This window comes from Pungitius pungitius, chromosome 16 (genome assembly GCF_949316345.1).
Source record: "Pungitius pungitius chromosome 16, fPunPun2.1, whole genome shotgun sequence".
NCBI classification, from domain to species: Eukaryota; Metazoa; Chordata; class Actinopteri; order Perciformes; family Gasterosteidae; genus Pungitius; species Pungitius pungitius.
The window spans coordinates 5,850,352-5,864,508 of NC_084915.1; the positions used below are offsets into that span (position 1 = coordinate 5,850,352).

General features: G+C 44.6%; 1 protein-coding gene across 4 annotated transcripts in view; it reads left to right on the plus strand.

Annotated features, from left to right (window-relative positions):
- ncor1 (nuclear receptor corepressor 1) overlaps positions 1-14,157 on the plus strand; it is a 45,879-nt gene that overhangs the window by 29,309 nt on the left and 2,413 nt on the right. For 3 of the 4 annotated variants that reach the window (XM_037466790.2, XM_037466789.2, XM_037466792.2), the window contains 23 exons: positions 400-558; positions 1,344-1,510; positions 3,689-3,803; positions 4,108-4,193; positions 4,276-4,444; positions 4,528-4,653; positions 4,739-4,822; positions 5,336-5,586; positions 5,794-6,100; positions 6,962-7,201; positions 7,408-7,605; positions 9,381-9,530; positions 9,901-10,074; positions 10,229-10,364; positions 10,723-11,237; positions 11,401-11,559; positions 11,857-11,990; positions 12,089-12,303; positions 12,402-12,545; positions 13,134-13,279; positions 13,523-13,576; positions 13,672-13,875; positions 13,957-14,133. In XM_037466790.2, coding sequence (XP_037322687.2) covers positions 400-558; positions 1,344-1,510; positions 3,689-3,803; positions 4,108-4,193; positions 4,276-4,444; positions 4,528-4,653; positions 4,739-4,822; positions 5,336-5,586; positions 5,794-6,100; positions 6,962-7,201; positions 7,408-7,605; positions 9,381-9,530; positions 9,901-10,074; positions 10,229-10,364; positions 10,723-11,237; positions 11,401-11,559; positions 11,857-11,990; positions 12,089-12,303; positions 12,402-12,545; positions 13,134-13,279; positions 13,523-13,576; positions 13,672-13,875; positions 13,957-14,133 — 4,110 coding nt within the window. The remainder of the gene's footprint in view (positions 1-399; positions 559-1,343; positions 1,511-3,688; positions 3,804-4,107; positions 4,194-4,275; positions 4,445-4,527; positions 4,654-4,738; positions 4,823-5,335; positions 5,587-5,793; positions 6,101-6,961; positions 7,202-7,407; positions 7,606-9,380; positions 9,531-9,900; positions 10,075-10,228; positions 10,365-10,722; positions 11,238-11,400; positions 11,560-11,856; positions 11,991-12,088; positions 12,304-12,401; positions 12,546-13,133; positions 13,280-13,522; positions 13,577-13,671; positions 13,876-13,956; positions 14,134-14,157) is intronic. The other variant, XM_037466791.2, reaches the window with a different exon arrangement.

The following is a 14,157-nucleotide window of genomic DNA, read 5'->3' on the forward strand; positions in this document are numbered from 1 at the left end:
GGGGGAAAACTGTCCTCATAGCGCCCTCTTTTGTTCATCATTTTGTCAGCCTTCTCCCCTGTCGCTGCTAGCATTGGACTATTTTTTGAAGAAAAAAAAAACATTTGATTGGGTCCGCCGTAATGTGGTTAGCTGACATTGTTTCACATTTAATGCAAACTCAGGCGAAATTGTCATTGATGCCCCCTTGAAATGCCTTTAAGTGCAGTGTGCTGAGAAGAGCACCTGAGCTTTGACACTAAGCAATTTTATTGTAACTTTTAAAGCGGGTGTGTGTCCAGTTGGCGGCGTTGGTTGTACGGGGCTGTCAATTATAGGTCCGATGCAATGCTCACCGGCATTGGGTTCTTGTTTTAATAGTGGATGTCTTCCCTTTGTCCGTATACCTATGTACTCCAGGTAAGGCCTTACCCTACATGCCTTATGATATGAAGCTCTCTCTGGACCAGGAGGTCCACTCTTGTCGACCAGGCTCTCCCTACAGACTCTCCCCCAGGGAGCTGAGCAAGGCCTCACCGCAGCCAGACCCCAATTCCTCCCGCTACAGTGTGCCGCCAGGTAAAAGCACACATTTTCACCAACTCCTTCTTTCCCTCTTTGCCTTTGTATCAGCAAAGAAGGGATTCCTTTTGCTGATACAAACTTGGCTTTCCTGGCTCCAATTGAGTCTCTTGTGTTTGACAATGGAGGCCCTTCTGGACTCTGTTAGCAATAGAATGTTGTGTAGTGTGAGATGCAGTGCACTTTTATGTTTTGAGATCCTTTTGTTTCACATTGACATGTATTACTAGCTATATATTTTTTTTGTGTATACAGTTTGGTTGATTGTCTTTAATTGAAGTCAAAGTTATGTTTTACCCCACCCCCCAATCGACACCCCAACCCCCAAGAAAGTCTGGAGGTTTCTTTGGTCGACGGCTCACACGCACTCACGCGCGCATGTGCCAGCAGGATGATTATGTCCCTTCCTGTTGGGAGGAGCTCTCGCACAATCATTTGCATTTTTAATTTTTTTAGTCTAGAGCCATGCTTACCTCCAATTAAGGATAAACAACCAAGGTCTTCAGTTATCACTTTGTCACACGCTGGAGTGACTCAGAATGGATATTTTCTTTGATTTAAAATGGAGCTTAATTAAACCTTTTATGTTGTGCTGTTTGAGGTTTTGGTGTCTGAAGTGCAGGAACCTTTAGTGGATCAACTACTGTATGAGCAGATATAAGGCTTTCTTTCTCTGCAAAAGGCTTATAATAATAATAATATGCTGTCTAAGTACGTATTTCGTCCTCCGATATCTGCTGGTACGTAGTCCTCTCAGATTACTTTTCTCATACTGTCAACAGTCCTCCACCCTGCCGCTAACCAGCTGGTGCAGAGTATGACAGATGGAGTCCGCGTGACATTCAGCAGACCCAGTCGACCTCCCAACATTCCCTCCCCGCCTCCTCTCATTCCAACCACCAAGCCCACGGACAAGCCCTCCTTTATCCAGGGTGGCTCCATCTCACAGGTAAGACACCAAGGGGATGTGGTTTACTGTTGGATCCGAAAACCCTGCTCTTAGTACCCACACCACTGACATTCACACAAGAACAAACCTTAAAGGAGCTTGCTGGAGTTTTGCAATGAAATGGAGGGTTTTGTATTCATTTTTAATTTTTTTCACAAATGAGTCCCAATTTTGTTTAGCTTATGCAAGCCTTGATACATGTGCCTGCAAATAGTTTCACAATATTCCCTCATTCTGAAACATTGAGATATTCAATAACAAAGAGATACATAAAACACATTTGTTAGAATGCACAATATGCTTTGTTGAATAACACTGAATGCATTGAACTTTATTTGTACAATAAATATCCACAGAGCACTTTTTTAAAAATCATTTATTTCGTTTTGTTATTTCGTTGTGAGAGAATGAACACAAAAGACACCATGATACAACAAACACTGTTCTATGTATCAAGCCATGGTCTCCCATTCAATGTGACCATTGCTGTAAAATTATACGGGTTTGTGCTAAAACATTGAAGGAGATCAATGCTTTATGGTTCAAACCTGAACCAGCATAGTCACATGTTGAGTTAACAAAGTCAGCTTGACATAAGCACAAACTGCACACAATGCGTTAGTGTTCCAACAAATGAAAGGCCATATACATTTTAATTGGGGCTGTTGAGAGTTTAGTTTTTTTCTTCTAAGCACTACATTTGCTAAAATAACTAAATCACTTTGGCAAACGTGTATTTTAGTTTGATATGTATTTTTTTTTAAACACAAAACTACACAACACATATCTTCAAGATGTTCCACCCGGTAGAATTCTGTCTTGAACTAGAGACTCTTCCTGCTCGTGCAGTTTGCTTTGCTCTCGACTCAAACATTTGACCGCTGTGTTTGAAGTGCCAACAATCTCCCGACATTTGGCCAGAATGTTTTTCCAAACCAGTGTCTTTTAGGGCAACAGTGGTGGTCCTTTGCAGACTTTAGATACGTCTCAATTTTGTGGGCTGCATCCTTTTTAGGACCCAGCCTTTCGCAGTATACCTGGGCTGGGTCCTCCAACATCCGCATATGCTGAACCGAGGGGTCTCTGAAATGCGACCGTCTGGCCCACAGCTTGCGTCATCAACTTTACCTCCGCTGCTCTCGTTGCCTAGCGGTAAAAGCCTGAAAAACGTATAAAATACAGGTACAATATAGTGAGAGAAGAAAAATAACGGGTTATTTTAAATTCATTTTAGTTAAGTTAAGCCAGGTACTTTCAGCTAAAAGTATTCTGCGGTATGTAGAGAAACTGCCCGTTGCGCGCCTTTGTTTTGCAGTGAAAATTCTCTGCCACTTAAAAGCAGGTGTTAACCAGAATGAGTTTTCTCACATATGCCTCCTGGCCGTGTACGTAAATGAGGGCCTCAGTGCCTAAAGTGGTCCATTTGACACGTGGAAAAATTCCTCGGCACAGTTCTCCGCTGTTTGTCGCGCCAGTTTGTTTTATTTCCAATGCAAAAAGCTCTCCATCTTCAGCTACAGTGTTGCTTTCTCTGATCTTACGGACTGCAGCTAGCGGCAGTTTTGTTTCCGGGGGCAATTTTGTTTACTTCAGACAGACCATTAATGCACTAATCTTGGCCACATTAATCCTACAGATGAACGCGTTTAATGTTGACAGCCCTAATAACTAGACCACATTATAACACAGGTAGATGAAATCCAGCATTCTGATTGGTTGAGTGAGTCACAAGGGGTGCATCATTTAGCGATAATGTACAATTGCTGTTAACATTGACCTGAGCGTTTCATATCACTGCGCACTCTAAGTAAAAGGTTAGATTTTGCGAGGCCGTTAGTTGACATTTCAGCTTTTAGCTTTGTTGCAATTACTGAAAAAAAGAGGGGAAATCCCACAAAGCCCCGGTTTTGGGCAATGCAAATTTGCGCGTTGGGCATAAACAACACCAGGTTACATTATTGGATGATAGTACAGCCTGAAGTACATTATTGCTTAAGTAAAGCACATATTAGCTGATAAATAAAAACTCATAATTTTCCCAACTGTTATCGTATAATATACACGAGTTTGTAAATTAATAACTGACCTATAAAGGAAATCAATGTCACTTGATATTTTTTGTTTTCATGAACTCATTGATTTGACCGTGAAATGTTATCTTCATTCCTGCTTTTCCAGGGAACTCCTGGCACATACCTGACGTCCCATTCTGTATATGGTCCAGAGGGGACTAAGAGCACAGTGGGCTCCATCTCTCTGGGTCTGCCTCGGCAGCAGGATCCTAACAAGCCCGGTAGGACACAGACCATTGCTACGAGTACTCTCGTAGTAGCTTTAGCCATTAAGTCCCAACCTGGCCTAGTTTTGGACATCACTTCTGACGGATTGTTTTATTTTGAAGGCTGTATGATTTTATTTCTTTGCATTATAACATTATGCTAAAGCAAGGTTTTAGAATAATGGCTTTTTTGAAAGCTCAAACGTATAATTGCAAATAGATTATTGATTCTTTTATTATTGAAGAGCTTTCTTCTTTTACCTTTTTTGGTAGGTTTGACGTTTGTTGCTTAAACTCTATTTTCCCTCTAACTTTTCAGGAGGTGCCGTTTCATCCATGCAAGACGGCAGAGGCAACCCATCAAAGATGGGCGAGGGTCTGACGATGAGAGGATCCATTACTCAGGTAATGAATGAATGAAGTGATTTTTGCTGCAAAAGTGACTGCTTTTTATGTATTATATATTTCCCCTCATCTACAAAAATAGGGCACACCGGCCCATTCACAGCCCAGCATTGCTGCTGACCTCTTGAAGGGCACTATCACAAAGTTGACCACAGAGGACCTGAACAACCCAGACAAGTCAAGGGGAGAACAGCTCTCTAAAGGTCATGTCATCTACGAAGGCAAGAGTGGTCACATACTCTCGTATGATGGTAAGTGTTATGTTAGTGTAAATTATATCTGGTATTCCTCTACCATGCACACATACCTCATCATCTATCTTTGTGTTTGGAAGCTATCAAAAACCCCAGGGAAAACACCCGCAGCCCCAGAGCAGGCCATGAGCTGAAACGTACCTACGACATGATGGAGGGACCAATGGGCAGGGGACACCCAGGCAGGGAAGGAGCACCATTTGAAGGTACTGCTGGGGTGACGGGTGAAGTACAGAGTCCTGGTTTATGTGTTCTGTATTAGAAGAGTCATTGTGCTCGTTTGCTTCTTAGGGTTGATCAGCAGAGCCTTGCCAAGAGAAGGTCCACATGGAGAGCCTAAGGAAAGACCATTGATCACAGGATCTATCATGCAAGGTAGCTCATTGTAAAGTTAGCCACAGTCCCGTAAATCACTCATGCTTACAAGTAGGGTTGTGTAACGGAATCCGGCTTATATGACCGGTATCTACCGAAACGTAACAGACTTTGGTGTTTCCTTTCGGTGGCAGGTAACGTTCCCTCACCATTTTCAAAGGCTGGAAGTTTTTTTGTTGCCACAGCAGTTTTTTCCCTTAAGGACTCGTGCACACACAAAGACACTTGCACTCGCACACAATGGACACTGAGCGCACTTCCGCAACAACTACACCCCCTCCCGTTGGCCGGTCCCCACCCTCATCCCTCGTGAACTGTTTTGTATTTATTTGTATTTACAGTACAAAATATTGTTCAATTTGTAGAAACTTTCATTGTCGCCAATCATCGTTCTGTGCTAGGCTCAGTTAAGACACTGTTGAGGCACTGGTATTGGAAAAAAATTCCCATCCCTGCTTGCAAGTAGCACCGGATTACGATATAAGGCTATAATACTTTTGCAAATTTTTCCAGGCACACCTAGAACAGCCGCGGAGACATATGAAGATGCCATGAAATATGGGAAACAGATAAAGCGAGAGAGCCCACCGATCCGCTCCTTTGAAGGGGGCATCGGAAAGGGAAAGCCCTATGAGGGAGTCAATACTATCAAAGAGATGGGACGCTCCATTCACGAAATCCCCAGACAAGATCAGCCGGGACAGGACCTCTGCAAGACCCCTGACCTGTCGGAAAGGAGAGTTATAGAGGGCTCCATGTCTCAGGTAACACAATTTGACGTTTTTTACGGCAGACCAGCATTTACTACTGCTATTTTTAGATCAATTCAGTGAACAGATTACCATATTCTGGGCTGCGATATTGAGGCTGTATATGACCTTTAACCTGTTAAACTAATAAACATACTAGATGCTACCTATGATGTGGGTGATGGAATTGATTACTGACATGTTGTTGCTCTCATTTACCAGATTCACCCTCTCAACCAGTCTACTATTAAGCACAACGTTAAGTCCCTAATCACCAGTCCGTCTAAGCTTCCCCACAATATGCCCCAGCTTGAGGCCATGGAACGCGCCAAGTACGAGGAGGGAAAGGCAGTTCGCCACACCGTGGTCAACTCCACCGGTTCTGTTCTGCGCTCCACTCATCAGGAGGCCAGCAAATCCCAACTTAGCCCCAGCATGTATGAGGACGCTAATGCTCGCAGGACCCCCCTCAATTACAGCACCAATCCTGTGTCCAGAGGGTCACCCATGTTGGGACGTGGGCCAGAGGGTAATACATTTAACTGTTTTCTTGATCATCAATGCAACTGGACCGTCTGAGTTCATTACCTGCCCTGGGCTCTAAATTGGGACAGCAACTAACAATTATTTTAATAATCGATTAATCTGTCTATTATCTTTTTTATATTAATTGGATCATTTTTAAAAAGCATTAATTTCCAACCTTTAATCCAAAAATATACTGACAGTGCAAATTCACTGCAAAAAAATCTTAAAGTAGAAAAACGGGTTGCTCCCAAAACATCCCTGAGCGGTTAAAGTAATAAAAAAAACAAATGGACACAAAAAACATACACATGTATGCTTTACATCTGCCAAATATATAGGCTTTTTTTAATAAGGCGTACAAAAATATATATTTCTGAGCTGTCAGAACAATGGGAAAATTTCTAAAAAATAAAGAAATACAATTCAGAAAACTTAACAGTATTTGTTTGAATGTCAGAACTTTAAACTAAATTTAAACACACACACACTCACTTGCATAGTTGCACACACTCAAACTCAGACACACAAGCACTCTCACTCCCGTTGTTCAGACACTTTGCATCATTGCAAATATGTGAGCATGTCCACATGATTGATTGGAGGACAAACGTGCTCTCCACTCACCTACAGTTGGCCTGTTATAGAGCTAAATAGAACTAAATTTATTTAGGCATCGATCTTTCTAAACCAGGTAATCTTTCATAATGCATATCTACAATGTGCACCCAGTGCTGAGTGCATTGAGCAAACATTTATTACTGAATTAGTTTTCTGTGACAGATAAACTGTTAGGAGATAATATTAAGTTGTCTAATCAAAGCACACATCTGATGAGCCGTGTGTGTTTCTATTTCCTACAAAGGTGTTTTAAGCTCTGTGAAACCTGCTGCTCATGAAAGAAAAAGTACAATCACACCAACACAGAGAGACAATGTCCCAGCAAAGTCTCCAGTGTTGGGTGGTGACCCTCATCCAGGATCCTCCCACAGCCCTTTCGACCCCCACCACCGGCCCGTCGGTCCAGGGGAAGTATACAGACCCCACCTGCCTCCACATCTCGACCCTGCCATGGCTATGACGCTCCACAGAGGGCTAGATCCTGGTACAGTCTTTATTTCCTTCCTACCATCAACTGAAATGACAATAATAGCCTTGTTTCTGGGTAAATTCTGGGCAGCTCAGGCCCGCTAATTCATAGGCACTGCGTTGCCAGGATATCTTTCAGCTCTAGACGTCAGCAATGGCGATTGGTATCTGTGCACCTTGTGTTCATATGTTATGTTTTTTTTCTCCTGCCGTCTGCTATAGCGTTCATGTTCCCCAGGCAGCAGTCTCCAACAGGCTACCACAACACCTACCAGCTGTACACCATGGAGAACACACGGCAGACGATCCTCAATGATTATATCACCTCCCAGCAGATGCAAGTCATCCGACCTGACATGGCCAGAGGGTTGTCACCACGGGAACAGCCTGGCGCTATCCCTTACGCAGCCGGGGCTCGAGGTACAGACCTGCACCAGCTGACCCTCTTGTCTCAACAGGCAGGAGGGGACCGTGGGAGGGAGGTGCTATAGTATGTGGACTGCTTGTGGATAACTTTTCCAGACGCCCAGAAGCAAACTACCATGTCAAATTTATTTATTTGCTCGTAGTGTTGGGGCTGCAATACTCAATTTATCAATTGGGTACGGTCATCAAAGTTTTTTTCTGATTGGTCGCCTCTTTCATGTTGACCACTGTTACACTCTCATTGCAGCCTTGTTCTTACTGAGCAGACGAAGGTGATGCGTTACAGCTTAGGGTTGGACGGTGTACCGGTACTAGAAAGGTACCGCGGTACCCTTACGTTTAAAGCAGTACGGTTCTGACTATTTTTAGTACCGGTACTTTATTAGAAAGCACACTCAGAGTGTTCCGCTCCCTGTCCGGCTGCCTGCACGCATTGACTGTGTTGGCGGGGCTACCAGCTCACATGCAACAGGCAGCTGTCACTCAGTCATTTCGTGCAGGAGCTGCTGCTGACCGTCCTCGGCTTATTGAAAGAAAATATGCCAGAAGTGACTAAATACTTTGGGTACGCAGTATTTATTGTTTTACGCATTTTTTTGGTCTCAAAAAGAGGAAATGTCTGGGTAAAAGAGGACTGTTTGGTCTTATGTTGCATTTGCTGATGTTTGACTGTTGGCTAGTTTGACAACAACTTTCCTAACACAGCTACAGGCTGCCATCTCTGTTTCCCCGTGTGACGCACACGCTGCGTCTCATGCTAAAAAAACACAATCTGCGCTGGTTCATCTCATACCTCGCCGACGGTAAATGGCGCATCTGCGACTATTCTCGCACGTAGCGTTCAAAGAAGCCGACGAGAGCACTTAATAGTAGCATCAATGTCCGTGTTATAACCAGCTGCTAACATCTCTAACGAACGTCTTGCTTGCAGCTAAACTTAGTGAAACCTGTTGAAATCCGCTTACTTTGTTTATGACAAACCAGCAAGTCAACGTGCAGCGTCACAAATGCTTGAAGGTTGGAGATGAACCAGCACGGATTGTTTTTCTGTGTAATCACATGTGCGGCGTGTGATTGTGTGAAAACATGCAAAAGCATGTGTGTCACACAGGGAAACTGTGAGAGATGGCAGCCTGTAGCTGTGTTTGTTGGTTTGACAACAACTTTCCTAACAGTCAAACATCAGCGAGTGCAACACAACACAAGACAAAGCAAGACAGCAAATAAGTTACTGAATAGTCCAGCAGAAATATAAACATGCAAAATTACCTAAAATTTACGCATGTGGGCCTATGTGATCATGAGGTCAGAATGCACACAGAATTGTACAACCCACATAGCTTTAGTTTTTTTTCCTTCTCAAACAAATCTTATGTAATTCATACTTATGAAGATAACAATGTAGTCATATAGATACGGACAATAGGCCTACATAGCTGTGTATAATTCATTATATCATTAATATCTTGCTGTGGGTTAATACTAATATGACATTGGTTAAGTGTTCAAAAAGTTGGGCAGGAACAGGCTGGTAAAAAGGGAACTTCACAGATGTTTTATTTATCGCTAATCATAGATAAATATTCCAGTATCTTATTTGTGCTATCGTATCAAGTATCGAAATATTTTGCCAGGTATAGTACGGAAGTCCGAATTTTGGTATCGGAACAACCCTATTACAGCTAAATGTAAACAGTGTTCATACATCTGGAAATTTCTGGATCGATTCTTTTTGCTCACCATTGGCCCTTTACTTCTGTCTGTAAAAGGGATTATTGATCTAGCCCAGATGCCTCCAACTATCCTGTTGCCTCACCCTGGGGGAACAGGTGCGCCCACTTTGGAACGCATCGCCTACCTCCCCGGTGCTCAGCCCCCTTTCCCTCCTAGGGCTTTCAACCCAACCTCCATATCGCCAGGTGAGGACCCCTCCCTTCCCGTTACGTTATCTATCCGCCGCATTCTCTGCATTCCCTCAAGCCTGCCCATGAGCTCAGCCCTGCACTGGCCTGAGATGTCAACGGTCTGCTCTGCTCTTCCAGTGACAGGTCGCGTCCTAATCAATCACACTAGCAGGGATTTCTCAAAAATGTTTGATTGTTCCACGTCAGTAGAGTGATTATTTTTTCTATTTGCAGAAATTGGCACAGAAAATATGATGAATACTGTACATTGATTGTGATGGTTTTGGCACCAATATCAAGAGGAAGCGCAATCCTTTCTGCCAAGTTCCTTTGAGTTAATATATGTGTAGTCTGTGTGTATGATGTCTGTCATGGTTGTCCCCAGGCCACCAAGCCCACCTTGCTGCTGCTGCCAATGTGGAAAGGGAACGGGAGCAGCGGGATTGGGAGCAGAGGGACAGGGAGCAGCAGGATAAAGAAAGAGAAAAGGAAAGGGAAAGAGAGCACCGAGAGAGGGAACGGGAAATGCGGGAGAGAACCAATGAATACCTCCGTGGAGGTGAGTTGTTTTATTGCTGTTTTAAACATTGTGCAAATCTTTACTTTTAAAAAGGCCGCAGAGCATTGATGGTTTTGAATTTCACGAACACTTTCCATCCCCCGCTTTCTCTAAAACCCACTTTTTCAATGTTTCACAATTGTGTGTCCACCAGGTGGACCAGAGCAGCCAGGACGGCCAGGAAGTCGAGGTTACCTTCACTCCCCTTCTCCCTCGCTCAGGACGCAGGATGTTGTGGTTCAGCAGCGACCTAGCATCTTCCAGGGCAAGAGTGTCATCACTGCTCTAATGTAAGTAATGTAGTCTCAGCCTACACTAGGGGAGGGGGGGGGTGCGTGCCGTCATTTTCGAGCGGGCACTGCTGCCTGGAAGAACGCTGTCAACGACCCCCTGGTCTGACTCATGGGCTCACTCAGAGTGCGACCCCCAGTGGACTTTTTAGGAATAGCCGCTTTTTTTACACTTTGGAAAGTCATCCGGCGGGCCTCACTGCCCCCCCCCCTCGGCAATCCCGCCATATGTTTGACACCCCAGCTATAAAATGTCCGCTCATGTAAATTGTATGCATGTTTCAAACTGCACACATTTTAACTCGACCCATTCATCAGGAAATATGAACTTTCTTCGATATTTATTTTGCCTTTTCAGACCCCATTCAGCAGCAGCGTCTGCAGCAGCACAGAGTAGCTCGCGCTACAGTACTGCGGCTGATGCTCTGGCTGCTCTGGTGGACGCCGCTGCCGCTGCCCCACAGATGGATGTGGCCAAGGTGAAGGAGAGCAAACACGAACGGGATGACAACATGTCTTCGTCGACTGCGTCTCGGCGAGCGGCTAGCCTCTCCGAACAGCAACAGCAGCAGCAGCAGCAACAACAACAACAACAACAGCAGGAGGCAGAGAGGCGATCTATGCAGTCTCCATATGGCGTCATGTCTCTGCCAGGGGGTAAACCCCATCCAGTTTACTCTGAGGCCCCTGGAGTTGGGAATAAGGACAAGGGCCCTCAAACCTCAAAGTCCCGCATCGAGGAGGAGCTTCGGACACGTGGAAAGACGACCATCACAGCCGCTAACTTCATAGATGTCATCATCACACGGCAGATAGCCTCAGACAAGGACTCACGAGAGCGAGGCTCTCAGAGTTCTGACTCCTCAAGCAGCTGTAAGTGTCAAACTGGTCATACGTGTTGGGGAACTAGTAACACAAATGGTCATGTGTTCATAGAAGTTTTTACTTTATTTGTTTTATAGAAGATTATGACCAAAGCAGATTGTAGCTTGTGCTGTACATTTACAGTAACTCTTGGTCCATACTTGTCCTGCAGTGTCATCCAGTCGATACGAAAACCCTGGCGGAGGAGCCATTGAGGTGATAAGCCCTGCTAGCTCCCCAGTCCAGCCTCAACAGGAAAAATCCGAGGAAGGGCAACAAAAGGCAGCAAGTATGAACACACCAACTCCGTTTGAGCATATGATATTTTCGAGTAAGTAGTTCAATGAAAGTGGTTCATTTCATTCAAAAATTGTATCAAATATTTTGTGCTTTCGAGGACATAAATCATTTAACTGCTTGGAAATTGGCAAATGGGGTAAATGATTTACCCCATTGACCTTGTCAATGACCTTCAGTTACATTCCTCTGTATGTCATCACGAGATTCCTGTCTCCTGCAAACAAATGTTGACCATTTGTTGTTGGCATGCAGTGTATTGGCTTTTCCGTGTCTCTTTACGCCTCATTTTGACTGTCTCCAACCTCTGTCTCTGGTCAACCTTCGCCAGCTGGCATGCGGGGATACGATATGAGTCGTTACCGGTCGTCGGGGGAGCCACCCCAGCCCCCGTCCTCCCAGATTGAGGGCTACTCCCAGGTTACCAAGACTCACAGGGTCATGACCTTGGCAGACCACATTTCGGTAAGAAATGTAGCATAATCTAAAGAAAAGTAACGGCAAACATTGTGTTTGGCAACCATTCATATATAACTAACTGTTTTTTATGTTGTGTCCTGCAGCATATTATAACCCAGGACTTCGCCCGGAATCAGGACCCTCCTCCTGTCTCCTCATCTTCGGCCCCATTCCAGAGCACGGCACCACACGTTTCCTCTTCAGGGCGATCCAAGATGCCCAGCCGCTACAGTCCTGAAAATCAAGTCTCAGCTGCACACCACCAGAGACCTTCCAGCAGAGTTTCCCCAGAAAATGCCTCTGACAAGCTTAGATCGAGGTACTTGGACCAGCCTGTTAACCCTGAAATAAGCAGAGCACATCTAATGTATTCCTCATCATCTGTCCATTCTTTTTCTCTCTACCCTCCCTGCCTAGGCCGGGTAAATCTCCAGAGCGTGGTGTCAGGCAGATGGAGCATTATGAACCCATCTCTCCACCACAGAGCTACCAAGGCATGGACAAACCGGAGACGACCGGGCCTCCTCCGCAGAGGAGAGAGGCCGAGAACCCTGAGATCAGGTACAGGATTTCAGATTTGTCATAATCGCGTTTATTTTACAATTCAACTTCAAAAGACATGGTAGTTTCATTTGGACCTCTTACCTTGTTTTTTTCTTCTATGAAACAGGCATATTATCAAAGGCTCGAAACAACTGAAACAAATCTGGTTGAATTAAACTCACACCATTACGTGTTTTATGCCGTCTGCCCAACAACCCATTACATCTCTGAATACGGTTACTGGAAGTTGATTCAGAATCAGTTTTGGTATCGATATTAACATCGTAGCAAAAATAGGAGGAGTAAAAGCTTACGGGTTAATTCTGTATTTGCTAATTGAGATATTGATGTCTTCTCAGCTTTAATGATGTTGCGAGTATTAAATAACTAAGTTTAAGTTAAATAAGTTTTTCTACACTTTATTTACACAATGCTGTTAGCGCCCTGATATACGTATGAGACTATAGATCAATTTCTAGTATGGAAGCCAGCAGGCAGAACAATCGTCCCTGTCAGCAGTCTGACATTCCAGTGGAAGGTTGAGAGGGCCCTGTGCCAAGAGCTTGTTGCCCCGATTTGACTTTTTGCCCTTTTGTCTGGTTCAAGGAATGACTCGCGGTCCCCAGGGAGCGGCAGCTATCTGCCTGCCTTCTTCACCAAGCTGGAGAACACTTCGCCAATGGTTAAATCAAAGAAGCAGGAGATCTTTCGTAAGTTGAACTCCAACTCTGGTGTTGGTGATTCTGATGTTGGTAAGTGGGTCTTTCTTTATCCTCCTCCTTTTAATCTAATGCGTATAGGTCAGACTGTAGAACAAACTCCACTGATATGTGTGCATGCAAAACATTTTTGTGCAGTTAACTCATTCCACTTAATGTTTCAAGCTAAATAGGCATTGTGATAACACAAGAACAACTTATTCACAGTATTACCTTAAACTCCAGGTACTGTTTTTTAATTTTTATTTCAACCAAATTATTTTGTCTTGGTTGCAGGAAACGCACAACCGGGCACAGAGATTTTCAACTTGCCTGCAGTTACCAGCTCAAGTAAGTAGCAATTAAACTATTTCACTCAAGCACTTCCTTCTATTGGATGTCTTTTTTATCATTGTATGTTTTATTTTTCATGTTGTGCTTTGTAGGCAGCATCAACCCCAGGAGTCACTCATTTAGTGACCCGGCCAGTAACCTGGGCCTGGAGGACATCATCCGCAAAGCCTTGATGGGTAACTTGGAGGAGAGACAGGAGGAGCACCAGGGAGGAGTAGGGGCTCACGGGGCCTTGAGCAACACACCCGGCCAAGGCAGCGACACACGCCAGGAGGCCAACCCGTCACCCAGCATGGGTAGGCACAATTTACATGATCAAAATGGGACGGGATCTGTCATCTTGCACGTTGCTGATTTCCACTTTCTGCCTGTTGAAGCCACAGGGAAGCAGAAGCACAGCAAAGCCAGCACCCGGAAATCCAAGTCCCCTAACCTTGGTCAGGCCTACGCCGGAGGGGAGCGTCCGTCTTCTGTGTCCTCCGTCCACTCAGAGGGAGATTATCACAGACAAGCCCAACCCCAATGGGGCTGGGACGATCGACCTTCGTCCACAGGTGAGCTGTCCTGTCTCTGTCCCT